Below are 27,456 nucleotides of genomic sequence, written 5' to 3' on the forward strand. Positions count from 1 at the left end.
GTGAGACATCCAGGCAGTAGAATAGAAGGTGGGATGGAGTGAGCCCTGTGAAGTACCAAGGACAAAGTAACATCCACAGTTCAAAAATTTAATTTTATTCTATTAATTCTAATGTATGCCAATAACCTAGTGATAATTCATAAATTTAGTGGTTAACCCAGTGATAATTCATAAATTTAGTAGCTCACAAAGTTTTTAGAAAGCACATAATATTAACATTCCAATAAAACATAGGAAGTTTTGTAAAGAATGAAATGTTTACTATAATCTTTTTTTTTAAAGCCGTGATCCCCTCTGGGAGATCAACAGTGATTTTTAAAAAATCAAAAGAAAAGAAAAGAAGTTTTTTCCCCACAAATACATAAGAACCACTTGCTGGCAATTGTATTTTAAGTGCCTGAAATAAAATGAGCCAAATTTTCAAAGGCAGTTAATGACAGCTTGTATAAGGATTTGTTTCATTTGATTTAGCACCAAGTAAAATTAAGAGTAAGTATGCCATTGAAGATAAATGAGGTTTCTCCCCCACTTCTCATACTGCCTCACTCTTCCTTCCAGGCCACAGTACATACACATACATCCTTATTGCCCCGCTAAGGAATCAAATCATTTTGATTTTAAAATGGCTGCTCAGATTACATTCACCAGCAGAGTTCTTTGCCTTTAAGCTGGGATGGCAGTGAGTGCTAGCAGGTGTCAACTTTGATTCGGAATAAAGAACTCCTTCAGCAAATTCAGTCTCCTAGTCTTTTTTAACCTGTCATAGAAACCCTTTTAATTGCTACACCTGTTTACTAGTTATGATTGTTATTTATGTCAAAGGAATTTTCCCCAGACAAACCTGATTTATTTCTATTTCCTAATGACACAGTTGAGCTTACCTAGTGCTATGGGTCTTCCTTCTTTTTTTTTTTTGTACTTTAATTTGTTACTCATCAAGGCAGATCATACATTTTGATCAAAAAGAGAAACTGGCAAGTCGAACCTAGAGCATGCATTTCTTACCCTGAGTAACATCTGAGAAAATAAGACTTTAATTATATTTTCCATTGAAAATTCAATTTTGGTGCTTTTGCAAGAACTTATAATGTCAGTTTCTAACATAAATCATATCCCTCAGTACACATGTATTTCCAAAAGAGAACAAGTCATAACAATAACTAATAACAGGAAACAAATATTTTCCTGTATACTAACTCATAGATTTTTATGGTGAATTGAAAATTCTGAGTAAACTGAAGGTATGTTTAACAAAATAAATACAGCATATATGGCTAGCTTGTAAGTTTCTTAGTGTAAAGGCAGCAGTGAATTTGCATCCTGCAACTGGTGTGTAAATCCAGTTGCGTATTTTCTGGAATTTTATAAACATAGTGTCTCACAAAATCGTGTACCACAGTGCTAGAGATGTCTTTGGTATCGGTCTACACAAAAGCCTCTACTGAGATATTTTCCCCAAATTACATGGAATTTTTTTTTTCACTTTTCCAGAAGACACAGAAAACTCTATCAGCCACTTACTCTTCTGAACAAACGTTAGATTACTACCATTACTCTTTTAATCATGCTCTAAAAGATTTTCCAAAAGTTTAGACATCTCTGATGCTTTTGAATTGCACATCCATAGAAGATAACTAGATAAAACAGACTAGACAATTTCAAAAGATGAATCTTGGTATCTCACTCATTTGGCACATCCTTAATTTCCAGAATAAAATCAGTAGAAATGAAATTAATACAATTTTCAAAGAATTCATACATGAGTCTTAGGACAAGGAGCTTCTGCCCATCTTACTAGTTATAGGCACTTTTCCTCATGGAGTAACTGATGCTTCCTGGTTTACTTGTGGAACTTTTGTTTGTAGGAAAGCATACACATGAGGCCAGATCTTGTTGGTTTCTGTTCCAGAGAATGTTTCCAACACCCCTTTTTTCCTAAAGATGACGAAACAAAAACAAACACAGGTCTGAGTCTTCCCAAAAAGCTTTTTCAAAATGACTCTTAAAAGATGATAATGTGGATTTAGGAGTCTCAGTAAGTTTAAGTCTGTGTGATCAAGAGAAAGGCACTTTACTGGGCACTGGAAAACCTAGATTTTAGATTTGTTTTGCCCTCTGGCTTACAGAATTATAAGAAAATAATTAGAAAATAATAGCACCTACCGTTTATTGAGCATGTGCTAAGTGCTTTAATATAACAGTTCATTTAATCCTTTCTGAAATTCAAGTTCCCTTATTTTACTGATAGAACTGTGTGTCAGAGATGTAAAGTAACAGCCCAAATCACCAAAATGGTAGCGTGCTTCCAAACACAGGGCCTGCCAGACACCAGGACGCCCCTTAGCTTTCTGCCAGCCCATTTGCAGAACAGCTGTTTAATGCTTGATTATGCTTCCTTCTTTTCACCTAGGTTTATTTTTTCTTCTATGCTATCCTTCTAAATGTGAGGGGGATTAAAAAGTACAGTTTTTATTATTTCCTCTTGTGTTTCTCCATTTGTCCCCAGGCAGATCTGTCTGGCTTGTCACCAGACCAGCAGCCAAAGTCTATTTACTCCAGTTTCTTTGGGGTAAGATGGTGAAGAGGATCAGAATCCTGGGGTTACCTTTCAGAACAAACAGCTGCCCTCCAGAGATTCTGGCATTCCTCTTGCTTACCGTCCCCCTCTAACCCACTCATATACACAGTGGCTTAGAGGCTGCGTAAGAGCAACTGAAGAACTCTGGTTTACTGCTTTCTAAAAACAGGATCAGTCATACCTCTGCAGCCTGTTCACTAGACTTTCAGAGGTTTCACCGGGGGCAAAAACATTCCTTTCCTGATACCTCATAAAATTTGCCACAGTTAAGACTAACTTAAATAATTCCCACTGTTTTCTTGGTAAGAAACATCTGCTAAACAGAGACATTGTGCTAATACAGTATTCTTTGCATATTAGAAGCCCTCCTGCTTCTAAATTCACTGTCATCTTGTAAAGCTTTCAAGAGAACAAGCTTCTTAGCTACCCTAAGCCTCTTGAAGAGTCACTGTAAAATCAAGCCAATGTCACAAGTGGGTTAATTACTGAGGGCACAACTACAGGCACCTAGTCAATGCTAAAGCCATACCTTGGACGAACATTGGTCATTTTAATTTCTATGTAATAAAATGGAACCAGCTTCAACTATTGGTCCTCTAAAGAGTAAGAGCATCATGTTTTTAAACACAGACCTAATTACTCTATAAATGTTGCACAGCTGCTAGAGTTTTAAAAACAATATAACTGTCAGTATTTTTAAAGAACAATGCTAACTATCTCTAAAGTTGTTGCAAATACCACCTGCAATTTTTGGTTAAGTCCAGTCCTAGTTCTATGTGTGGGAGCTTAGAAGGAAAAGTTTCAATTAACGGCAAGAGGCAGCAAAAGCCAGAAGCGTTAGAAAAACTAGGGTATCGCCTAAGATAGGGACCCGGGTCATACGCTTCATCTCTGCAGCGTTCCCCACCTTCCCTTCCCACATTAGTTCCCACATAACTAATCCCCAGAGCCACTGTGCTGCCAGAGCATTCAGTGATTACCTCTATTAATAGCCTTGCAGTGTTACCAGCCCAGCAACAATGCGTTCTCCCTTCTTCTGGTTACTTTTGAGTGAATAACAAACACTTTTCGGGAAACAACCTCTTCGCCAAACTCCATGAGGTTCAGGTGGGACTGTCCCCACTTCCCAGCTTCAAGGATGGACATGTGACCTAATCAGTGCCAACTCCAGGACTTCTGCTGGCAAAGAGGCTCTCTTTCCTGCTGGGGTAGCTGAACTGGTAGGAGGTAAGCTGGAATGATGAGGGCCTCGCACAGGGAGAGCCCACCTGAGATTGAAGCCAAGATAGGCGAATGGAGTGGAGACTGACCGAGGCCTAATACACTGTTTGAACACCTGGACCTAGCCATCTACCTTTGGACCTTTTAGTTACATGACCAATAAATTTCCCTTTTGCTTAACCTAGTGTGAATTAGGTTCCTGACTGATATAATCTTGTTGTATGATAAATATTATTTACCCAGCTCTCTGCCTCATCAACATATGGAAGGTGAGAGTTTCTTGGGGCTTGGCAGGGACTGGGTCTAATTATCTGTGTGTGGACTAAGAGCTTAGCACAGTGTAAATTGTGATTTACCAGAGTAAATCATAACAGCCAAGGGGCCGGCCCAGTGGCATAGTGCTTAAGTTCGCACTCTGCTTCGGCAGCCCAGGAGTTGCAGGTTCAGATCCCAGCACAGACCTACCACCAGTAGTGAAGTCATGCTGTGTCAGCATCCCACATAAAACAGAGGAAGACTGGCACAGATGTTAGCTCAGTGACAATCTTCCTCAAGCAAAAGAGGAGTATTGGCAACAGATGTTAGTGCAGGGCCAATCTTCCTCACAAAAATAAAACAAAAAAACCCAAAAACAGCCAACACTCAGCGATTTAATAATGCCAAGGCTATTGTCAGTCTTTACATGGATTCTCAAACTTAATTCCTTTAACAACCCTATAAAGTAGGCACTATTTAATACTGCTTTGATTTTACACATGAAGAATTTGTGGCACAGAGGTTAAATACCTTGCCAAGGGCCACAGCGCTGGTAATCTGCAGAGCCAGCCTCATTACATAAATCACAAAATTATAATACCACCTATGTGGGAAGTGAATCACCAACTCCCTTGAAATTTTGCCCTCCAGAGACAACTATTAAAACGGCTTGCAGACTATTGCCGTATATTTCACTGCACACTTACTCTGTTATAACAACAACAATAATAGCTAATAATTATTAGCTTACTATGTGTCAGACACAATTCTAAGAGTTACACATATTAATTCATCTTTCAACCCTCTATTCTCACTCCATTTTACAGAGGAAAAAACAGAAGTTAAGGCCAAGTTAATAAGTGGTGAACTAGGATTTGAACTCAGGCAGTTTGGCTCCAGAGTCTGTGCTCTAACCACAAGACTGTACTGCCTGAGGCTGAACCATTATTCAGTAAGTGAATAAATGAACGGAAAGGGGATGCAATCTGTCCTCTAAGGAGAGGGAAAGGCTGAGTTAGGAAACTGGATCATTTCTTAGCCTGAGTCAAAAATTAATTCAGCACAGTTCCTACATCTGTTGTGGAGCATGAATTCCCTCAAGAGCAGACAAAACTATGTTAGAATAGAAGCTTTAAAAGACCTAGCCAAATAAATGATGTGAGGATTATTTGCGATTTGAGAGTCTTCTTTGCTGTAGTGTCCTCCACTGTCACAGGCCGTGGGCATGATTAAGTTTGCCTCCCCAGGATTCATTCCAGCCCTCCCTCCACCAGACAGCAGAGTTTGGGTGAGACTAAACCACTCCAAGCTGCGGGTGTGGACCAATCAGTGTAATCCCCCCATCCCAATGCCTGGTTCAGGAATGGGCAGTAACCCAGGCCTCCAACAGGTAGAACAAGGCATTCCCTGACCACAGAGGCTGTTCAAGCTGATCCAATCTGCATGCTGCGCAGGGCTTTTGTTCACTGGGGGAAAGGTGACCCTTCAGCCCTTCATGAAAGATGATGCCCCGGCTGTTCCTGGCCACTGTCTGCAACTATGCAGGAAGCCTGAGGACAAAGCCAACACAAAGCTGAGGACAACGGCAAAACTCCGATCAAACCTAAGGGCAACTGAAGGCCAACCTACCTTCTGGACTCCTCTGTTACACAAGCTAATACATTTCCTTTACTGTTTAAACCACTTTGAACTGGATCTTCTGGTATTTTAGCATTTCGGCTGCAAAGCATGAATAAGCAAAAACTGACTTAGTGCTTCACGAGGCAAGAGAAGTTCTACAAAGTGACAGACTCACTGGTAGTAATCCAGGACCGGCTTTGTTTGCGCCTCGTAGGCCTTCAGCCTCTTGACAACTGTCTCTGGTTTGTCATCCTCCCGCTGAACGAGAGGCTCTCCAGTCACATCATCAACACCCTAAACAGGAGTTAAAAGAGACTGGTATCAAAGATCACATTTTTGAAAGATATTTTTATAAGCAGTTCCATGATTTTTAAAGACATTTTTTCCCAAGCACCAAACATAAAAATGTGCTTTTAAATAAACGGAATCAAATTCAAACCCAGATCACCACATGACAGCACCATGAGACCCTAGGATCATCTCTACAGTATCAGTCACCTTCTCCTTAAAGATTTTCTTAGCAGCCTCAAAATAATTTCACATATATACAAAAAGATTCAGCTATATACCTGGGATCTCAACCGCAAGCCCTAAACAAACCAAGGTGTTGCTAATCCCTATTGCCCCAGCTCCCAACACACTCCCTGGCACACAGCAGGGAATCAAGAAATGCTTCTGAAGGAGTAACAAACCCCTGCTGCTCCCGGGGACACCTTTACTACCAAGCTGAGCAGACTGGACCAGTTAACTACACCAAGGAATCTAAGAACATGCCCTCCGGAGTTTTGGACCAGTGGAGGATTTCCAAGGTCTTAGAACTTATATCTGCGGACTCAAGAGGACCCAAAACAGTCTGCTACCTGGAAGGCTGTGTGAGCAACACCACAACTACTCACCAGTGTTTTGGGAGGGTTGAATTCCATGTTGTAGACTCGGCCGCTGGCTGGATGAATCCAGCGGGCAGTGAGGCGGTGCTGAATGACTTCAAAGGGCACATTCAGATTAATCACTGTATCTATCTGATACGCTTTATCCAGGGCTTCTGCCTGTGGAAGTGTCCTTGGAAAACCTTTACAAATTAAAAAAAGGAACAAAGGAAGAAAGGGAGGGACGAGGGAAGAAGGAAGAGAATTAGGTAATTTAAGCAATGTGAACAAAAGCAGTAACGCCAGGCAGGCTGATCACAGCTGTAGGGCAACCGTGATAGTTAATTTTATGTGTCAACTTGACCAGACCATGGGGTACCCAAATATTTGGACAAATATTATTTTGGGTTTGTCTGTGAGGGTGTTTTTGGACGAGATCGCGTTTAAATCAGTAGACTGAGTAGAGCAGATTGTTCTCCCTAATGTGGGTGGGCCTCATCTAATCCATTGAAGGCCTGCACAGAACAAAAGAGCTGCCGCTCCCTGCCAAATAAAGGAGGATTCCTCCTGCCCAACTGGCTTTGTCTTCAGACTCAAACTGAAACATCTGCTCTTCCTGGGTCTCGAGCCTATTGGCCTTCAGATTGGAACTACACCACCCATCAATTCTCCAAATCTCCCGTTTGTCAACTCGCCCTGAAGATCTTGGGACGTTGGCCTCCATAATCATGTGAGCCAATTCCTTACAATAAATACCTCTTTCTCTCTCTCTAGAAAGTAAAAATCAACTTATCTGGGGCGGGCCCCGTGGCCGAGTGGTTAAGTTCGCGCACTCGGCTTCAGTGGCCCAGGGTTTCACCAGTTCGAATCATGGGCACGGACATGGCACTGCTCACCAAGCCATGCTGAGGTGGCATCCCACATGCCACAACTAGAAGGACCACAACTAAAAGTACACAACTATGTACCAGGGGGCTTTGGGAGAAAAAGGAAAAATAAAATCTTAAAAAAAAAAAAAAAAAAAAAAATCGGGGCTGGCCCCGGTGGCCGAGTGGTTAAGTTCACACGCTCCACTGCAGGCAGCCCAGTGTTTCGTTGGTTCGAATCCTGGGCACGGACATGGTACTGCTCATCAAACCACGCTGACGCAGCATCCCACATGCAACAACTAGAAGGACCCACAACGAAGAATATACAACTATGTACCTGGGGGCTTTGGGGAGAAAAAGGAAAAAATAAAATCTTTAAAAAAAAAAATCAACTTATCCTCAAGGATTCTGTCACACTTCTAGTTGGGGAAAGTTTATAGCTGATTGTAAGTTACTCTCCAGTCTTCCTTCTTTTGTGGTGATTCTTCCTCATCATAAAATATTCTCAAAGGAAGGGGAAGGAACTAAAGTCACATCTGAAGTGAGCTTAGAAAATGTGGCAGTCCACTTCCCTCTTTCCATTCGGATAAAGAAGCAGGCCCAGAGAGGATGACTGGCCCAAGGCCTCAGGGTGGTGACTGGCAGCCCACCATCCATGATGTCTGTCTGTACCCATGAAATGCTCATTCTCCTGCCTGCACTCATCATTTGGGGCAGCTGAAATGCTCACAACACTTCACTTACCATCCAACAGCCAGCTATGTTGGGTGAGATTTTTCAGCTCATGAAGGGCCAGCCGAGTCATGACATCATCTGGGATGAGCTTCCCTTGGTCAATGAAAGTCTTGGCTAACACACCAATTTCTACAGCAGAGGGAGGGGAAAAAAGCAAATCAGCAAGTATGTTTGTTCTATCCCATTCCGGGCCCCTAGGAAACTGGTCACCTAAAGAAGACCTGGATAAGTACCTTCGTATGAAAATGTGCATCATCAACTTTTATGATAAAAACACAGGTTACAAAATAATCTGTGCTTATCTCAAATTCTCCATTACGTAAAAATAAATTTAAATGTATAGACAGAAAAAATAATAGAAAGCTACAGACCAATACGTTAACAGTAGTCATCTCTGTATGACAGAATTATAAGTGACTTTTGAAATGTATTTGCACTTTTCTGTATTTTCTATCAGAAAAAAAATAAAGAATAACTGAAATTATTTTCTTTTTAAATAATAATTTGAGGGGCCATCCTCATGGCCGACGAGTTGAGTTTGTGCGCTCCACTTCCACAGCCCAGGGTTTCGCTGGTTTGGATCCTGGGCAGGGACCTAGCACCGCTCATCAGGCCATGCTGAGGCGGCGTCCCACCTAGCACAACCAGAAGGACCTACAACTACAATATACAACTGTGAACTGGGGGTGCTTTGGGGAGAAGAAGAAAAAAAAAAAGATTGGCAACAGATGTTAGCTCAGGGCCATCTTCAATAAAACAAAATAAGAAGAATTTGAAATAGTCATTATTTTTAATTGCCTCAGTTTAAATGCCTTCTATCATGTAACTAGAGATTTTTCTAAACCTCTAAATAGATGCTGCTGTCACAATTCAACTTTTGACCAGTTAGCACTGTGATCATATCATATTTTTATTAATAAAACATGTCATCCTTTTGCAACAGTATTTTAATTTTCTCATCATCTCTTACCAAATTTATTTATATACATTCAGAATTGTAATACCACTGTAATCTGTGTATCTATAGTTTTGTGTTCTTTTTTCACTTAGCATTATTTTGTAAATACTTTTCAGTGGTTTTATATAGTCATTTTTTGTAACTATGTAACATTCTACCAATATACATCCATGTTTGATATATAAAAATACACTCATCAGAGCAGTACTGTTAGACACTTAAATTATTTAAATTAGTCTTAGTTTTTCCCTACCACTGCTGCTTTTATATATCTTAACACCTTTTCTCTTGTCTGTCTTTTTTTTGTCTTCTCAATTATTTCTGATGGATAAATTCCCAGGAGTCAGATTAAAGGTTCAAAGTATATGACTATTTTCATAATTCTTAGTATGAATTGCCATACTGACTTCAGAACAGATTCTAAATTGTCAAATTCATGAAACTTTAAGATTTTAACACATTCACTGCATGGAAATTGGCTGCCATTGGACAGGTGTACTGCCGGGCTTTACAAACTGCATCTGAGAGAGGCCCTGGGTTCTGAGTGCTAACATTAAAACACCCTATCGGAAAGGCCCACAAACTCAGTAGATGTGTGCACCTCTCTGTCGTCAGGCTTTCGACCACTGCTTGGGGAAGCAGAGCTCAACCTCGGCAACAGTGTTTGGGAAAAACGTAAAAACTTGCAATTCTCCAGGACTGAGTCCCTAAAACTCCTCTCAGCTCTCTCTTCAGGCCACGCCCTCTTCTAAACCATCAACTAATGGTAACAAATCGATTGAGATGATGGGATTAACTGATAAAGTACTTAATTTCAGCCTATAAGAACAGCTTTAAGAAACAATGATCTGCTCTTGCCACTTCTGTTCAACATTATGCAAGAGATTGTAGCCAGGGGAGTTAGTCCAGAAAAAGAAATAAAAGGCATCCAGAAAGGAAGAAGTAAAACTATCTCTATTTGCAGATAACATGATCCTGCATATAGAAAGTTCTGAGTAATCCACTAAAAACTATCAGAACTAATAAATGAGTTCAGCAAAGTTGCAGGGTACAAGATCAATACACAAAAATCAACAATGAACAATCTGAAAATAAAATTAAGAAAACAATTCCATTTACAATCATATCAAAAAGAACAAAAAACTTAGCAATATACTTTAGAAAGTGCAAAACTGGTAATCTGTAAACTACAACATTATTGAAAAAATAAAGAAGACCTAACTAAATGGAAGACATCTCATATTCATGGATTAGAACATTTAATATTAAAATGGCAACGCTCCCTGAAAATGATCTACAGATTCAATGTAACCCTATCAAAATTCCAGCTGGTGTCTTTGCAGAAATTGACAAACTGATGGTAGAATCCATATGGAAATGCAAGGGACCCAGATTAGCCAAAACAATCTTGAAAAAGAAGAACAAAGTTGGAGGGACACACATTTAGAATTTCAAAACAGCAATCAAGACACTGTGGTACTGGCATAAGGATAGACGTATACAGGGCCTGCCCTGTGGCCGAGTGGTTAAGTCTGCGCACTCCGCTTTGGCGGCCCCGGGTTTCACCAGTTCGAATCCTGGGCACGGACATGGCACCACTCATCAGGCCATGCTGAAGCAGCATCCGTATGCCACAACTAGAAGGACCCACAACTAAAAATACACAACTATATACCAGGGGGCTTTGGGGAGAAAAAGGAAAAATAAAATATTTTAAAAGAAAAGGATAGACATATAGATTAAGGGAACAGAATTGAGAGTCCAGAAATAATCCCTCACATTTACAGTCAACTGATTCTTGACAAGGACACCGAGACAATTCAACGGGGGAAAAATAGTCTTTTCAACAAATGGTGCTGGGGTAACTGAATATCCATATACCAAAGAATAAAGTTGGACCTCTACCTCACACTGTATGTAAAAATTAACTCAATATGTATCACACACCTAGATGTAAGAGCTAAAACTACAAAACTCTTAAAATAAAACATAGGTGTAAATCCCTATGACTTTGCATTAGGCAATGGTTTCTTAGATCTGAAACCCAAAGCCGAAGCAACAAAGGGAAAAATAGACAAACTAGACTTCATTAAAATTAAAAACCTTTATGCTTCAAAGAACACATAATGAAGGTGAAAACACAATCCACTGAATGGGAGAACATTTTTGTAAATCATGTATCTGATAAGGAACTTGTATCTAGAATATCCAAAGAATTCTTACAACTCAACAATCAAAAGACAACCCATTTTTTTAGAAAATGGTCAAAGGATCTGAATATAAAAAAGCAGATATACAAATGTCTAATAAGCACATGAAAAGACGTTCCACACCATTAGATATCTGGGAAATACAAATAGAAACCACAATAAGATACCACTTCACACTCAACTAGGATGGCTATAATCAAAAAGACAGAGAATAACAAGTATCGGCAAGAATGTTGAGAAATTGAAACTCTCATATAGTGCTCGTAGGATTATATACGGTATAACCAATTTGGAAAACAGTGTGCCAGTTTTTCAAGAGGTTAAACTGAGTTACCATAGGACTGAGCAATTCCACTCCTAGGTATATACCCAAGAGAAATAAAAACATGTCCACACAAAAACTTACACATGAATGTTCACAGCAACATTATTCACAATAGCCAAAAAGGAGAAACAACCCAAATGTCCATCAAGTGATGAATGGGTAAATAAAATGTGGTATATCCATACAAAATTATATTATTCAGCCTTAAAAAGAAATGAAGTACTGACACATGTTGCAAAGTGTATGAACTTGAAAACATCATGCTAAGTAAAAGAAGCCAGACACAAAAGACCACATATTGGATCATTCCATTTACATGAAATATCCAGAATAGGCAAATTTATAGATAGAGAAGGAAGATTAGTGGTTGCCTAGGGCTGGGAGCACTGAGGAAAAATGGGGAGTGACTGCTAGTGGAAATAGTGTTTCTTTTGGCGGTGATAAAAATGTTCTAAAACTGATTGTGGTGATAGCTGCACAACTCTTGAATGTACTAAAACCCATTGAATTGTAAACCTTAATTGAGTAAATTATATGGTATGTGAATTACATCTCAATAAAGCTGGTGGAAAAAAAATGGGCAACCCGTATGGAAAGTAATATTGTTAAAGGTACAGAACAGTATGTACAGTTTGCTACCACTTACGTAAAAAAGAAAAAAAAAAAAACAGAGGGAAGAAGAGGTAAACATTTGGTTGTGTATACATGAAATATCTCTGGAAGGATCTTTTCACTAACTGTCCTTTTATATTGTTTGGAATTCCAAATCATGTAAATGTCTTGCCTATTACAAATTGAATTTTTTACCATTACAAAAATAATCTGCTCTACTGTCAATATCATTCTAGTTAGCCCTATTTATGCTGCACGGGTGTACATAATTAAAGTTTTGTTGGATAGACAGAATCTTGGGAGCTGACTGAGGCTTTGAAGATTATCTACTGAATTCAATCCCCCAAACTCATAGAGAACAAATGAGATCAAAAGGGTTAGGCATGTAGTTCAGGGTTATGTGTTTAAGAAGCACTGAGCTGCAGGGTAGTTTCTCAAACTTTGGGCAATCATATGGAAACCTTACAGTTTCTGCCATAGCTGAACTATTATTTACTATATACTTTTCTTTAAAGCGACTCAGCTTTCTAAATAAACTATAATGTTTATGAAATTAAAGGTTTGGTATGCTAGTTAGTGTTTTCTAAATACACTTTAAAATAGATTAAAAAAATTCTCTACCTAAAATTATCTCATGAACTTCAACTTGGGAAATACTGTATAATAAAAGGCAAATTTAATTGGCACACAAGGACACCTGAGTTTTCAGCCTTCTCTCCTAGTTTCCTCATCTTTAAATGAAAGGGGTGGACTAATGGCTAAGGGTCAGACTCAAGTTTCCTGCCTCCAGGGTCCAGTGATGGTCTTCAAGGAATCCAGGTTTGCAACTGTCAACAGGTAGCTTTGTGTTTCCAGTGTCCTTATCATATCTGCTGAGATGATTTTAAACTTTAGCTATAAAATACAGCCATGGGTTATAAAACATGGCACACTCATGAAACGGTGGTTGGACAGTAAACTGGCACCATCCTTCTACAGCACTATTTGATGGTATCACTATTTATAGAAATTCTACACGAGGGAGTTTATTTGAAGGAAATAAGCAGAGATGCTGCCAAATGTTCATGTATAAGGATAGTCATAATGGTATTGATTATAGCAAAAAATGGTTAACATAAATGTTCAATTAATAGGAAGACATTCAAATTAATAATTGTGCAATTGATGAAATTAAATATCATTTTAAAACTGCTTACACTATATGAGGGAAAAAAGGTATCTAAGCCATCATTTAGAATATAAGAATTTTGCAAATACATACAGAGAAAAAAAGGATATAAGAGAAAGCACTAAAGGGTCAATTATAATTGTCTCTGTGTAGTGGAAGTATACAGGATTTTAATTCCTTTTTTTATATTCTCATGACATGTTTTTCTTCCTTTTTAATAAACATAGTTTACTTTTAGTATAAAAAAATATTAAGCAGTATTTTTTTAAGATTTTTTATTTTTCCTTTCTCTTCCCAAAGGCTCCCGGTACATAGTTGTATATGTCTTAGTTGTGGGTCCTTCTAGTTGTAGCATGTGGGATGCCGCCTCAACATGGCTTGATGAGTGGTACCATGTCTGCGTCTAGGACCCCAACCAGCCAAACCCTGGGCCTCCGATGCGGAGCACTCGAACTTAACCACTCGGCCACAGGGCCGGCCCCAAGCCGTATTTTTTAAATAAAAGATTACACCCTTATTTTGGCTCTGCTCCTGTGGGAAATATCCAATCCGTTCACAAATACTTATTGAGAATATATACATAGTCCTGAGATACAGAACATCTGTAATAACAATCTCAAGACACCTCCCTAAACTCCGTTTTCTGTTTTCCTTGCTAAAGAATTGCCCACAAAGACTCCAGAAGGAGCAAGGCCTGAGGCAAGTTGAACTTCTTTCCCAGCAATCCCCTCTTCCCTCCCTCCCTCTAGGCTCTTTTCATTTTGTGGAGCCAGAAACAGGGCAGCAGGCATGTCACGAGATGTTAAGCATAAACAAAGAGTTCCATTCCTTAATTTAAAAAAAACTTCACTTGTCTTTAAATTTAATTTTTAAAAATGTTCTGTTTCCCAAAATTAACATATCCTTAACTCTTCACTCAAGGTGTTCTATAACCACACAGTTGTGCCTCACTGCTCAGTTATTTTTCAGAGAATCCCTTTAGGATTCTTCACTCCCTTCCACTTTGGATAACCTTACCCCAGCTGGGTGCTGGGTAAAAACAGTCCTGGAGACTGTTTTCATTACCTAACTACTTCAATATGTTGCAAAGAACACTCAGCAAGTGAGCCAAACAATTAACCTTTTGAAGAAGTTTAATTAACTACAAAATAGTTATATGACTTTTTTAAAGATCAATGTTAGAAGAGAAAAATAAAAGTAGTAATTCACCAGACTAGGTGCTGAACAGAACTCCAAGAAACAAACTGAAAACACTGGGGTGATTCTTTTATTCATTAAATGTCAAGTATTTTGAAACAAACAAACAAAACAATCCCATGTAGAAATAACCTCTATGTCCACCAATTGGGGATCGGCTAAAAAAAAATCATAGTAGATTCAGCAGATAGATGCCTATACAAACATTAAAAAAGTGAAATGGATTTCTATGTTATCATGTGGAAAGATATCCCAGATATAAAGTGAGAACACACTGATGCAGAATACATACATAGTATGATTGCATATTGCTTAATATAAGGGATATACATATATGTGCTTGTGCATAAATACATATTTCTAAACGGAAACACATGGCACTGTTACCCTCTGAAAAATGTAAGGCTTTTTTACTTTTCATTTTATGTACTTCCGTTCTGTTTCTAATCTTTATTTACCTTGTGCAGGAATTACTCCTCTAATTTCTTAAAAGGAGTTTCAAAATGAGTTGTTTTGTAAAACAAAGGTCAACACTTTTGAGAAAATGAAACTCGCCTTGTTGACTTTTTGAAAACAGCTTTCTTAAGATATAATTTACATAACATAAAATCCACCCATTGTAAAGTGTACAGTTTGTTGACTGGATTTTGTGCTGAGTTATAAGAATTTATTTGGCAAAAGAAAACAATCTTCCAAATGACCACGCCCCAGAATAGCTTTCGGGTCTAAGAAACCTCTGGGGATATCAAAGAGCTAAGCCAACTTTGTGACTGCAACGAGGGTAAATAATATTCGACCTTCAGATATGGGGGAAAGGTCAGAACCAGAAAATCCAATAGAGTTTAAAAAAAAAAAAAAAGTAAAGAGCGAGCGAGCACACAGTTCTCCAGGCTCAAGGGCACGTGGAGAATAAGCCGGAGCGCGATGGACCCTCAGGGGCACCTGCGACTGGGGCCGGACATGCCTCTCAAGAGCCAAGTGGTGTCCTTTAATCTTTGAACTTCCAACTTCTCCTAACTTCCTAGTTATTTCCCCCAATAACCCGCCTGAAGCTGTCCACCAGGCCAGAGGTTTCGGGGAACAGTAGCTCAGTAACCCGGGGTCTCTCCCCGGGCGGCGAAGACAGATGCTGCGCCCGACTCCCGGGACCCGCATCCGGGGACCGGCATCCGCCGCCCCGGCCTCTCCGCCCGCATTCCTGCCCGGGGATACAGCGCCCGGCCACCCCTCCGCGTGCTCCCACCTGTGCCCCGAAGCATGTTGTCTCGGAGCAGGTCCCCGCTCGAGAGGTGCTTCAGCTCGAAGTGTTGGGTGATGCGCGACGACACGGTGCCCTTGCCCGAGCCCGGCGCCCCCATGATCACTGCGCGCAGTAGGCGCGCGGACGCCCCCATGGCCGCAGGGAGAGGCCAGGACCGCGCGGGCAGAGGGCCTCGGGCCTGGCTGCGCGCTCCCCCGCTCCCCCACCCGGAGCCGGCCGGTCGGCAGCGCTGCGAACAGACGGCGGCCGCGGCGCCCGGGCGCTCCCGGAAGTGAGGCGACGGTCACCGGGGCCGCCCCGCCCGCCCCCCCCCCCCCCCCCGCCCCCCGGCCGCCAGGGCGCCCCCCCCCCCCCCCGCACCCCTCTGCTTTCCTCCACCGGGGCCCCCCTCGGCGACCCCGCGCCCTATCAGTCCCGGCCGGATAGACTGCGCCCCTCCGTGCCCCTCCCAACCCTTGCGCCCTTCTTGCCACCACCTGTGCCCCACCGCTCTCCTGGGTCACCAGACGCTCCCCTCTTGCTCCCCCCAGCCCGCATTTGCCTCCCCTCCCTTCCGCCTTCCCCTCCTGGGCTGCAGGGCGACCTCTCCTCCTCCTCCCTTGCTTTCACGCTGTTTTTTAAGGCATGTTTATCTGTGTAGAATGACTGGGGGTGACAATGAGCCGAAAGGGCCTTCTTCCTCATTTCACCGGAGAGGAAACCCCGTTGAAATCAAGTGAGGTGCTCTAACTCACACATCTGTTGAGGGGTGTCTCTTACCTCCCGGGATCACGCTTTCAGATTCAAAAGTTCTTTTTGCTCAGCAGAGCCTAAAAGTACTGACTGCTCCTCGGCTCCGTTCTTTCCCTTCGGCAATGCATTGATTCCATAGATCTCTACTGTGTGCCGCATACTGTTCCAAGGGACCTCTGAATGCTGCGGTGAATAAGACAAAATTTCTGCTCCTTGGAGTTTAAAGTCTAGTGAGAGGGGCAGATCATAACAAGGGAACGAATAAATGAGCAAGATAATTTTAGATACTAATGTGAGCAAAATAAAATAGAACGTGCACAGGTGTGGAAGGACGCTGTCTGGGATTAGGTGGTCAGTCAAGCTTTGATGAAATGGCATTTCCTCAATACTGAATGAGAAGATGGAAGGAGAAGGACACAGGCAAGGTGGAAAGGCCCTAAAACTGAGTGCTTGGCATGTTCCAGGAATAGAAACACAAGACAAACATTTAGTACCTATTTCCTCTGTGAAACGGTCATGAAAGATTAGTATAGAGTTGTTAAAGTAATGTGTGTAAAGTATAATGCCAGCTATAGGATAAGTGCTCAATGAAGATTATCCATTATTAGTATAATTTCTTTGTGCTAGGACACTATGCTAAGGCTGAAAGAAGGCTCTGTGAAAATAAACACAGTGCCATCCTCCTCAGAAGTTGCCAAATGAGTGGCCCAAAACGGCTTTCGTTTTCAAAGATAGAAATTATTACAGAGAGGGATGGTAAGGGAGGGCTTGCTCCATGGTGAATCTAAACTGGGTGAATGGATTTAATAGGTAGACAGTGCTGTACTTACAAAGAAATTTAATAGCTCATACATATTCATTACTAAGAAAGGAAGAATGAAAACAAATAAACATTCCATTCATGTAGTTAGAAAAAGGATGTCAGAATAACACAAGGAAAGCAAGGAGGGGATTCAATAAAGAAAAAGAACATAAATGAACGGATCAGAAAACCTAAGAAACAGAAGTCACAAAACAATGAAAAGATCTGGACAAGCACAAATTACGAAACACTGGAAAACCCAAAGGTGTGGAGAAGGTACTTCTAATCTCCAAAGCTGGGAACATTTGAAGTTTTAGCCACAAAAGAGACCTGAAAGAAAATCCTAGGGAAATTTGACTTAGAAAAAAATGTTCAAACAAGCAAACAGAAAAATAGCTGAGGAATCATCCTGTCGTTGGGGAGGAAAAGCTGAGTGTTGTGGTTACATCAACAGGACGCACACAGCTCCAACTAACTGCAGCTTTCTTAAAGCTTGTTGATTACAAACGAGTAAGTAACTGCCAAACCGTGGGAAATCTGGGGAGTGTGCCTCACAAAGTCATGTCGCCATACCAGGTATTTGTATGGGTCAGTTCTTCACTGTTTAACTTACCTACCCCAATGGTAAAGACCCTCAGTTCAAATTAATACATCCGGAAGTGTGAGTCAAGAAGAGATTTAAGTGCTTGTGTGTTGAGGCTTGCCCTGTAAGGAATCTTGAAGAGGCCAGGAGCTGAAGATGCCTGAGACAGAATACCACGTGGAGGGAGGCCCAGCTGTGTGAGCCCTTCCAGCCATTCCAGCTGAGCTGCCGGTCACAGCCACAGGAGTGAACCCACAGGTAGGTGGATTAGAGAGTGGAGAAAGGATTTTTCCGTGAGCAGCCAGAAGAATAGAATTGTCATTAACTGAAATTGGGAAGACTGTGGGAGAAACAGGTTTGGGGAGAATATTAGAGTTGTTTTGGGGTAAGTGAAGTTGGAGATACCTTTGGGAAATCCAGAGGAAGTTTATAAGGAAAGAGTTAGAGGTACAAATTTTGAGTACGTAGTAGAGGTCCAGGCTGAAGATATAAAATTTGGGAGTTGTTGGTATATTTAAATTCATGAGATAGCATAAACTCACTTAGGGAGTGAGTTTAGATGAGAGGAGAAGTAGTCTGAAATCTGAGTTCTGAGGTTCTCCAACATTTAGAGGAAGAGGAGGAAACAGTGAAGGGGGCTAAGAGGAGAGGCAAGTTAGGAAGAAAAATGGGTGAGTGTAGTGTCCTGGAAATCAATGGAATGTGTTCAAGGAGAGAGTGATTAAATGAGTCAAATTCTGCTGATAAGACTGAGAAGTGACTGAAACTTATTTCTAATTGTAAAAGAAATACGAAAAACAAAAAACTCCACAATGCTATAAAATAGATTATTTTTCATTTACAATGTATAGATGAAAAAATCTGAGGATAGTTTGCCCAAAATCCTATAGCTATTCAGCAACTGAATTAATGATTTCAAAAAATGCTAGATGAAATATAGAAAATGCTTTCTCTGAGAAGAAACTTCTGGAAGTAGAATTCAAATTGTCCAGAACAAGGATATTAGGAGAAAAAGAAAGAGAAGATCTAGACAAAAGTCGGGGAACAGGACAGAGGAGGCAGAACTCAGAAAACACAGGGCCATGTTTTTTTAACACTTTACAAAAGCAACAGAAGAGGGAGCCTTAGAGCTAAGAAAATTTTATGGTAACGTTCATTTGAAAGGATACATAAGCAAGAATATCTGGGAAAGCCCTGAAAAAGAAGAAAATGAGGAGAGCCTAGCCCTACTAGTTATTAAAACATTGCAAAACCTGTATAGTAAGAAGATGGTATCGGCACATGAATACATAGATCAATAAAACAGAATAGAACATCCAGAAATAAACCTAATTGCATCTGGAAATTTAATATGTGATAAAGGTGGCATCTCAAATCAATGGAGGAAAAACACCTTCTTCATAAATATCGTAGGGTAAATCATATCTCGTTCTCCATACAAGATGAATTACAAATGGATCAAAGATTTAAATTTTTTTAAAGAAAACTATATGAACACTAGAAGAAAATATCAGCAGATTCCTATATATGGAAGGAATTGAGGAAACTTTTCTAAATAACTCCAAATTTAGAAACATTCAAGGAAAAGACTGAAATTTGGACTATACAAAACAACAAGAGCATCAACAAATTGTTTGCCTAGCAAAACACATCACAAGCAAAATTAAAAGACAAATTACAAACTGGGAAAAACATTTCTGACTTACAGATAAAAGATTAATTAATAATAATTAATGTGGTGTGTTCTGGAGGCGGGGGCAAGAAGGAGCCCTGATTCATAGCACTTGCCAATTCCTATGGTGTAAATACTCCCGCAATAGGAGATTTTAAGTTGTTAAGATGACATCAACTGTACCCATGTGACATCAACTGGCTCACAAAATTCCTGACAATTTAACAATCAGCAGTCATAAGCCAGCACTGGCCAACTCCAGCATACCACTGTAAATATCCCTAATATATAAAGGGCTTCAGGGGCTGGCCTGGAGGCAAAGCAGTTAAGTTTGCAAATTCTACTTCGGAGGCCTGCGGTTCACCGTTTCTGATCCCAGGTGTGGACGTATGCACCACTTCTCAAGCCATGTTGTGACAGGCATCCCACTTCTAAAAAAGTAGAGGAAGATAGGCACGGATGTTAGCTCAAGGCCAGTCTTCCTCAGCAAAAAGAGGAGGATTGGTGGCAGATGTTAGCTCAGGGCTAATCTTCCTCAAAAAATTTTTTTAAAAAAGGGCTTCAAAAGATGGAGAAAAAAAGGAAAACTACCCTGTAGAAAATAGGCAAGAGCTATAACACACAGTTCACAAGAAAAAGAAATGAAAATAAAGGACACTTAAGTATATGAACAGATGTTCAATCATACTTAAAATAAAAGAAATGAAAATTAAACCTACAGTGAGATACTATTTCTCAACTATCAGATTGGCAAAAATCTAAAAGTTTGACAACATAATGTGTTGACAAGGTAGTCAGGTGTGTGAAATCAGAACGGGCAACCCCAAAATATGTCTCTTTGCCTTGGCTTGATTATTTTTAAGAACAAAAGACTCTGAAAGAAACTTTGTCTTTCCCTCCTAACTGCCTAAAAAAATTTAAGATAAAGGCCTGTCCCCAGGACAGGCCATCACCAAAGATAACTCTGGGTATCTGGTAGACTGGGAGGATCCTTGCTAAGCCCACTCTTATCAAAGTTCTGTTTACCAAACATTTACTTTTCCATTTCCACGTGAATTGCCTTTCTTCTCTTTGAAATCCCAAACCACTACCCTCAACACCCTCCTTTGTCTTTAGCTGAAGATGGTATTTAAGAAAAGTGCCTCTGCATTTTGGTGAGTTACTCAGTTTTCCTGGGTCTCCCTACATACACACGTTATAAAGCTTTGTTTGATTTTCTCCTTTTATTCTATCTCATATCAATTTCGTCTGTAGCCCAACCAGGAGGACTCAGGGGGTAGAGAATATGTCTTACAAAGGAAATAGGCACTTTTATAGTTTGCTGGTGGGAATGTAAAAATGGTACAATCCATGGGGAAGGAAATTTGGCAATGTTGATTAAAATAATCCATAGCCAATCTAAAATGAAAATTTGGGTGAATTTATTCTGAACTAAAATGTGAGGACCATGGCCCGGGGCCTTTCTTCCCAAAGGAAGAAAGGGCACCAAAGAAGTGAGGTGTACAGAGTGGTTATATACTCCCAAAGAAGATGTTTCACATATGATTGAAATGTCCCTTTTGCAATAGTCGTGAGACTGCTCTGTAGGCACAGCGATTGATGGACACAGCAGGTAGATCTGCTGTCTCGGTGGACACAGCAGGGTGGCAGGTCTGTTGTCTCCAGCTGGGTGGTCACAGGTGAGCTGGGTGGTCAAAGGTGAGCACAGCAATCAGTTCCTAGCTTAAGGAAAGATGCTTATCCTTAAGGAAATGCCAGTGTGAGGGGAAGTTGCACCCTTATCTTAAGGGCGTTTGTTCTTGCTACAGCAAATGTTTAAAGCAGATATACAATGCACACTCAATGGCCACGGTCAAGCCCTTTTGGAAAAAACAAAGTCAGACTGAATTAGGTTTACACTAAATGGCTTCCTCATATACTCCAATATCTCCTATTGCTTGCTATTTCTATTTGTCAGCAACATCTAGCAAAATTTCATATACATTTACCTGTTGATTGAGAAATCCCACTTCTAGGAATCTAGCTTAAAGATACACTTGCAAAAATACAAAAAGACATATATATAAGGTATTCAATGAACACAATTTGTAATAGCAAAAGACTGAAGACAACCCCAATGTCCATCTACCACAGAATGGTTGAATAAACTAGGATCCAGTCACGTACTGGAATACTACACAGCTGTAAAAACAAATGAGAAATATCTCTATATGGTGCTATGACATGATCTCTAGTGAAAAGATCAAGATGGCAAAACTGAAGGTGATATACTACCATTTAACTAAAGGAGGAAGAGGATATGAATAATGTGGATCAAGGCTGCCCCAGGGAGAGAAGCCCAAGGTGTTCTGGCCTCCATGCTGATCTATATCATCCTCTGACCTGATTCATAGCTAAAGTTCTACGGCTGCACGACAAACAGACCCCGGCTGCACTGATACCATTTTAATGACTTTTTTACATGATATTTCCTTTGTCTAGTAAAAAATAAGTTACATACCCATGCCTTATAAATTTATCCCTACCCTCAACACATTGCAGCTCTTCACTGCCCATGGGTCCTGTTCCCATGCTACTCCATGCTATTCTCTGAATAAAAGAGCACTACTACCAGACCTTGAGAGTCCAAGAAGTCTTTCTTTTGACTCCTCGGCTCACTGAGCCTGCATCAATGAATATGTCTTTATATTTCATATATAAAAGATAAAATAAAAACAAAGTTAAAGAAACAAACAGAAAAACCTGATTACCTCTAGGGCGAAGAGGGAATGGCGCAGAGGGACAGGGATGGAGGTCAGACTTCTGTGACTATACTTTGGTTTATAGATTTGACTTTGCTAATTATGCAACAAGATTTAATTTTTAAAAAAGTTTTCAAAAGCGAGTCCTAAAAGTCAAAGGCAAAATGAAACAAACAAACCTGGTTGTGTAATGACCTGGTTCTATTTTTATCAATTGCTACCGCTCTTTGAATAGCTCACAGAAATCTGAGTAGCTTCGCTTGGTACTGAGGTAACCCATGTTCTGAAGTTTTCTCTTGGAATTTTCCATACCATTTCACATATCTAACTTTGCATTCCTGCCAGGTGACAAATACTATAACCTTGGCCATGGGACATACTTCCTTGCCTGTTGTCTCCTAACCTGCGGCATTGATTGTCTTTTAAGACAAAACTACTCCCTTCACAGCACTGACTTCCCTTCAGAAATTAAACATTGTTATTCTCCCAGTAGTGGTCCTTCAATTTTGAAGCTGTGGTCCACGCAGGGCATTTCTGTCCCAGGACCCAGGGATAAGGTAATCATATACTCATGAGGGTGACACTCCTCCTTGATGTTCAAGAGTTTCCTGTCACAAGATTTGGAGTTGCACATAGCTGAGTTTGACTCTCACAAGCTGAGGAACCTTGAGCAAAATAAATAACCTCTCTTAGCTTCAATTGCCTCATTTATAAAGTGGAGAAGAGTAATATTAATCTTTTGGGGTGTTTGTGAGATTTAAATAAGATTGCATATGTAAAATGCCAGGCATCTACCAGATGCTCCTTCTCTTCCCCTTGCTCTGCTTCTCTCCTCTTCTCTTCTTCCTTTCCACCTTCTTTTCATTCAATCTTCCCTCCACCTCCTTCCTTCATTAAACAAAATGAATTAGACTAGGAAATGTTTTTTTTTTTTTGAGGAAGATTAGCCCTGAGCTAACATCTGCCGCCAATCCTCCTCTTTTTGCTGGAAGGCTGGCCCTGAGCTAACATCTGTGCCCATCTTCCTCTATTCTATATGTGGGATGCTTACCACAGCATGGCTTGTCATGCAGTGCCACATCTGCACCCGGGATCTGAACCAGCGAATCCCAGGCCGCCTAAGCGGAACGTGTGCACTTAACTGCTGTGCCACCGGGCTGGCCTCTAGACTAGGGAACTTTTAAGGTTCTTCTCAAACCCTGAGATCTTTAGAAATATTGACAGAATACAATGCATTTAGGTGGGTGCTTGGCTGCTAGGATTAGAAATTCCAAGATAGGTATAGTAGAAATATGGATTTAGAGGTCAACGGTGATTTTAAGTGAAGAGGAGTTTAGGATCTAAGAAAGCGCAGTGGAAAAGGTTGCTTGGTGGAACAATTTTAGAGTCTCAATAATATTATGTATTCTGAAGATTTGTCCAAAGGAGAGGAGGAAGTAGGGAAGTGAGGGAAGGAGGGAGGGAAAAAGAAAAATTGGAAAGCAAGAAGGAGATTAAAGTAAAAAAGTAATAGATGGCAACTAGACTTTTGGTGGTGAACATGATGCAGTCTATGCAGAAGTGGAAATATAATGATGTACATCTGAAATTTACATATTGTCATCAACCAAAGTGATTTCAATAAAAAAAAAGTCAGATAATAAAAAAAACAAAAAAGTCAGATAACAGCAAGTGTTGGAAAAGATGTGGAGAAATCCAGAATTCTTTTTTTTTTTTTTTTGAGGAAGATTAACCCTGACCTAACATCTGCCACAAATTCTCTTCTTTTTTCAGCTGAGGAAGACTGGCCCTGAGCTAACATCCTTGCCCATCTTCCTCTACTTTATATGAGGGACTCCTGTCACAGCATGGCTTGACAAGCTGTGCATAGGTCCACACCTGGGATCCAAACTGGCAAACCCTGGGCCACCAAAGCAGAGTGTGCGAACTTAACCACTGTGCCACCGGCCTGGTCCCTGAAATCTAGAATTCTCATGCACTGCTGGTGGAAATGTAAAATTATGCAGTCATTTTGGAAAATAGTCTGGCAATTTCTCATACAATTAAACATAGAGTTAACATAGAAGCCAATTCCACTCTAGGTATATACCCACGAGAACTGAAAACATGGCCACACAAAAACTTGTACATGAATGTTTATAGCAGTATTGTTCATAATGGTCAAAGGGTGGAAACAACTCAAATGTCCTTCAACAGATGAATGGATAAGTGAAATGTAGTATGTCCACGCAATAGAATTTTATTTGGCCATAAAAAGGAATAACGTACTGATATATGCTATAACATGGATGAACATTGAAAACACTATGCTAAGTGAAAGAAGCTGATCCCAAATGATCACATATTATATGATTCCATTCAAAAGCAAATCCAGAATAGGGAAATCTATAGAGATGGAAAGTATATTAGTGGTCTGGGGAATATGGGAGTGAAGTGATAGGCTGGTAATAGCTAAAGGTTTCCTTAGAGGTATGAAAAAGTTCTAAAATGGACTGTGGTGATGGTTGCACACATCTGTGAATATACTAAAAAACATTGAATTATACACTTTAAATGGGTGAATTCTTGGTGTGTGAAATATATCTCAATATAGCCATTTAAAAAATCAATCGGGGCTGGCTCAGTGGCATAGCAGTTAAGTTCGCACGTTCTGCTTCGGCGGCCTGGGGTTTGCTGGTTCCGATCCTGTGTGCGGACCTACACACCTCTTGTCAAGCCATGCTGTGGCAGGCGTCCCACATATAAAGTAGAGGAAGATGGGCATGAATGTTAGCTCAGGGCCAGTCTTCCTCAGCAAAATGAGGAGGATTGGTGGCAGACGTTAGCTCAGGGCTAATCTTCAAGAAAAAAAAAAATCAATCAATGTAATTATCATATTAACAGCTTAAAAAGAAAAAACATATGATCATCTCAATAGATGCAGAAAAATCATTTTATAAAATTCAACAAGCATTAATGATTTAAAACTTAGAAAATTAAAAGTAGAAGAGAACCACCTCAATCTGATAAGGAGTCTATATAAAAAAGCCTCTGCACAGCAAAGGAAACCATCAATAAAATGAAAAAGCAACCCACTGAATGGGAGAAAATATTTGCAAATCATATATCTGATATGGGGCTAATATCCAAAATATATAAAGAACTCTTACAACTCTTTCTTTTTTATTTTTATTTATTTAGAGGAAGATTAACCCTGTGCTAACTGCTGCCAAACCTCCTCTTTTTGCCAAGGAAGACCAGCCCTGAGCTAACATCCATGCCCGTCTTCCTCAACTTTATACGTGGGATGCCTACCACAGCATGGCTTTTGCCAAGTGGTGCCATGTCCGCACCCAGGATCCGAACTGGCGAACCCTGGGCCACCGAGAAGCCAAATGTGCGAACTTCACCACTGCGCTGCCAGGCCAGCCCCAGAACTCTTACAACTCAATGGCAAAAAACAAAAAAAAACAGAAAAAAAAAACCCCCAAAACAAATCCAATTAAGATATGGACAGAAGAACTGAATAGACATTTTTCCAAAGAAGACATACAAATGGCCAACAGGTACATGAAAAGATGCTCAACACCCCTAATCATCAGAGAATGCAAATTAAAACCACAATGAGATGTTACCTCATATCCTTTAGAATGACTATCATCAAAAAGACAAGAAATAACAAGTGTTGGCAAGGATGTGGAGAAAAGGAAACCCTTGTGCACGATTGGTGGGAAGGTAAATTGTTGCAGCCACTATGGAAAACAGTACGTAGTTTCCTCAAAAAATTAAAAATAGAACTACCATGCAATCCAGCAATTCCACTTCTGGGAATTTGGCCAAAGAAAACAAAAACACTAACTCAAAAAAATATATGCGCCTCCATGTTTATTGCAGCATTATTTACAATAGCCAAAATGTGAAAACAACCTAAGTATTCATCAATGGATGAATGGATAAAGAAATTGTGGTGTATATATATGTGTGTATGTATACACACACACACATATATATAACGGAATATTATTCAGTCATTAAAAAATGATTTCTTACCATTTGCTTGAAAAAAAAATTAAAAGTAGGATGCAGGGCTGGCCCGGTGGTACAGCAGTTAAGTGTGCACATTCTGCTTTGGCAGCCGGGGGTTCGCCGGTTCGGATTCCGGGTGTGGACATGGCACCGCTTGACACGCCATGCTGTGGTAGGCATCCCACATATAAAGTAGAGGAAGATGGGCATGGACATTAGCTGAGGGCCAGTCTTCCTCAGCGAAAAGAGGAGGATTGGCAGCAGTTAGCTTAGGGATAATCTTCCTCAAAAAAACAAAAAATAGTAGGATACACTGGTTAACGCAAGTGTGGTCCATCCATATAATGAAATGTCATGTAGTGGCATTCAGAAGCGGGGAGGAGGGAAACAGAAGGAGGAAGGCTTTTTATGATGACACTAAATGCTTTCCAAGACGTAAGCAAAATAAACAAATGTTTTAAAAATTAAAAAAGAAAATCTGTCTATCTGGATGACTCAACTCTAAGACATTAACATAATACCTGTACATATAGACATGTGGGAAAGTGTTGAAATGAGAAAATGTAGGGCATTAAGAAAATATGTATATACGTATATGTTTTCACTCACATGTGGAATATTTACAATGACTATGTTCTAAGCCACAGCAGGATCCAACAAGATGTCAAAGCACTCATAGCATTCCAAAAGAAACACAACAGAAAAAGCATGAAACCTAAGCTAATATCATACTTAATGGTAAATGTACTCTCCCAAACATGGGGAACAAGACAAAGATGTCTGTTCTCATCATGTCTGTTGTTTTTTTTTTATTTTGAGGAAGATTAGCCCTGAGCTAACTACTGCCAATTCCCCTCCTTTTGCTGAGGAAGACTGGCCCTGAGCTAACATCTGTGCCCATCTTCCTCTACTTTATACGTGGGACGCCTACCACAGCATGGCATGCCAAGCGGTGCCAGTCCATAACTGGTATCCAAACCGGCAAACCCCGGGCCACCAAGAAAAGGAATGTGCGAACTTAACCACTGTGCCACAGGGCCGGCCCC

At 40.3% G+C, this 27,456-nt stretch overlaps 1 protein-coding gene across 1 annotated transcript; it reads right to left on the reverse strand.

Annotated features, from left to right (window-relative positions):
• Nucleotides 1-74: 74 nt before the first annotated feature.
• AK3 (adenylate kinase 3) lies at nucleotides 75-16,141 on the reverse strand. The gene is made up of 5 exons (XM_046665030.1): nucleotides 15,858-16,141; nucleotides 8,154-8,273; nucleotides 6,571-6,743; nucleotides 5,850-5,968; nucleotides 75-1,935 (listed from the first exon to the last, which is right to left on the reverse strand). The coding sequence occupies exons 1-5, from the start codon at nucleotides 16,006-16,008 to the stop codon at nucleotides 1,815-1,817; spliced, it is 684 nt and encodes a 227-aa protein (XP_046520986.1). The 5' UTR covers nucleotides 16,009-16,141; the 3' UTR covers nucleotides 75-1,814.
• Nucleotides 16,142-27,456: the final 11,315 nt, after the last annotated feature.

This window comes from Equus quagga, chromosome 6 (assembly GCF_021613505.1).
Source record: "Equus quagga isolate Etosha38 chromosome 6, UCLA_HA_Equagga_1.0, whole genome shotgun sequence".
Lineage (NCBI taxonomy): Eukaryota > Metazoa > Chordata > Mammalia > Perissodactyla > Equidae > Equus > Equus quagga.

Bases quoted from the DNA above. Each gene is read 5' to 3' on its own strand.
- AK3 (XM_046665030.1), bottom strand. From the start codon at position 16,008: ATGGGGGCGTCCGCGCGCCTACTGCGCGCAGTGATCATGGGGGCGCCG. The intron at 8,274-15,857 runs GTGGGAGCACGC...CCTCTGCTGTAG, and splicing joins CAACATGCTTCGGGGCACAG to AAATTGGTGTGTTAGCCAAG. The intron at 6,744-8,153 runs GTAAGTGAAGTG...TAATTTGTAAAG, and splicing joins ACATAGCTGGCTGTTGGATG to GTTTTCCAAGGACACTTCCA.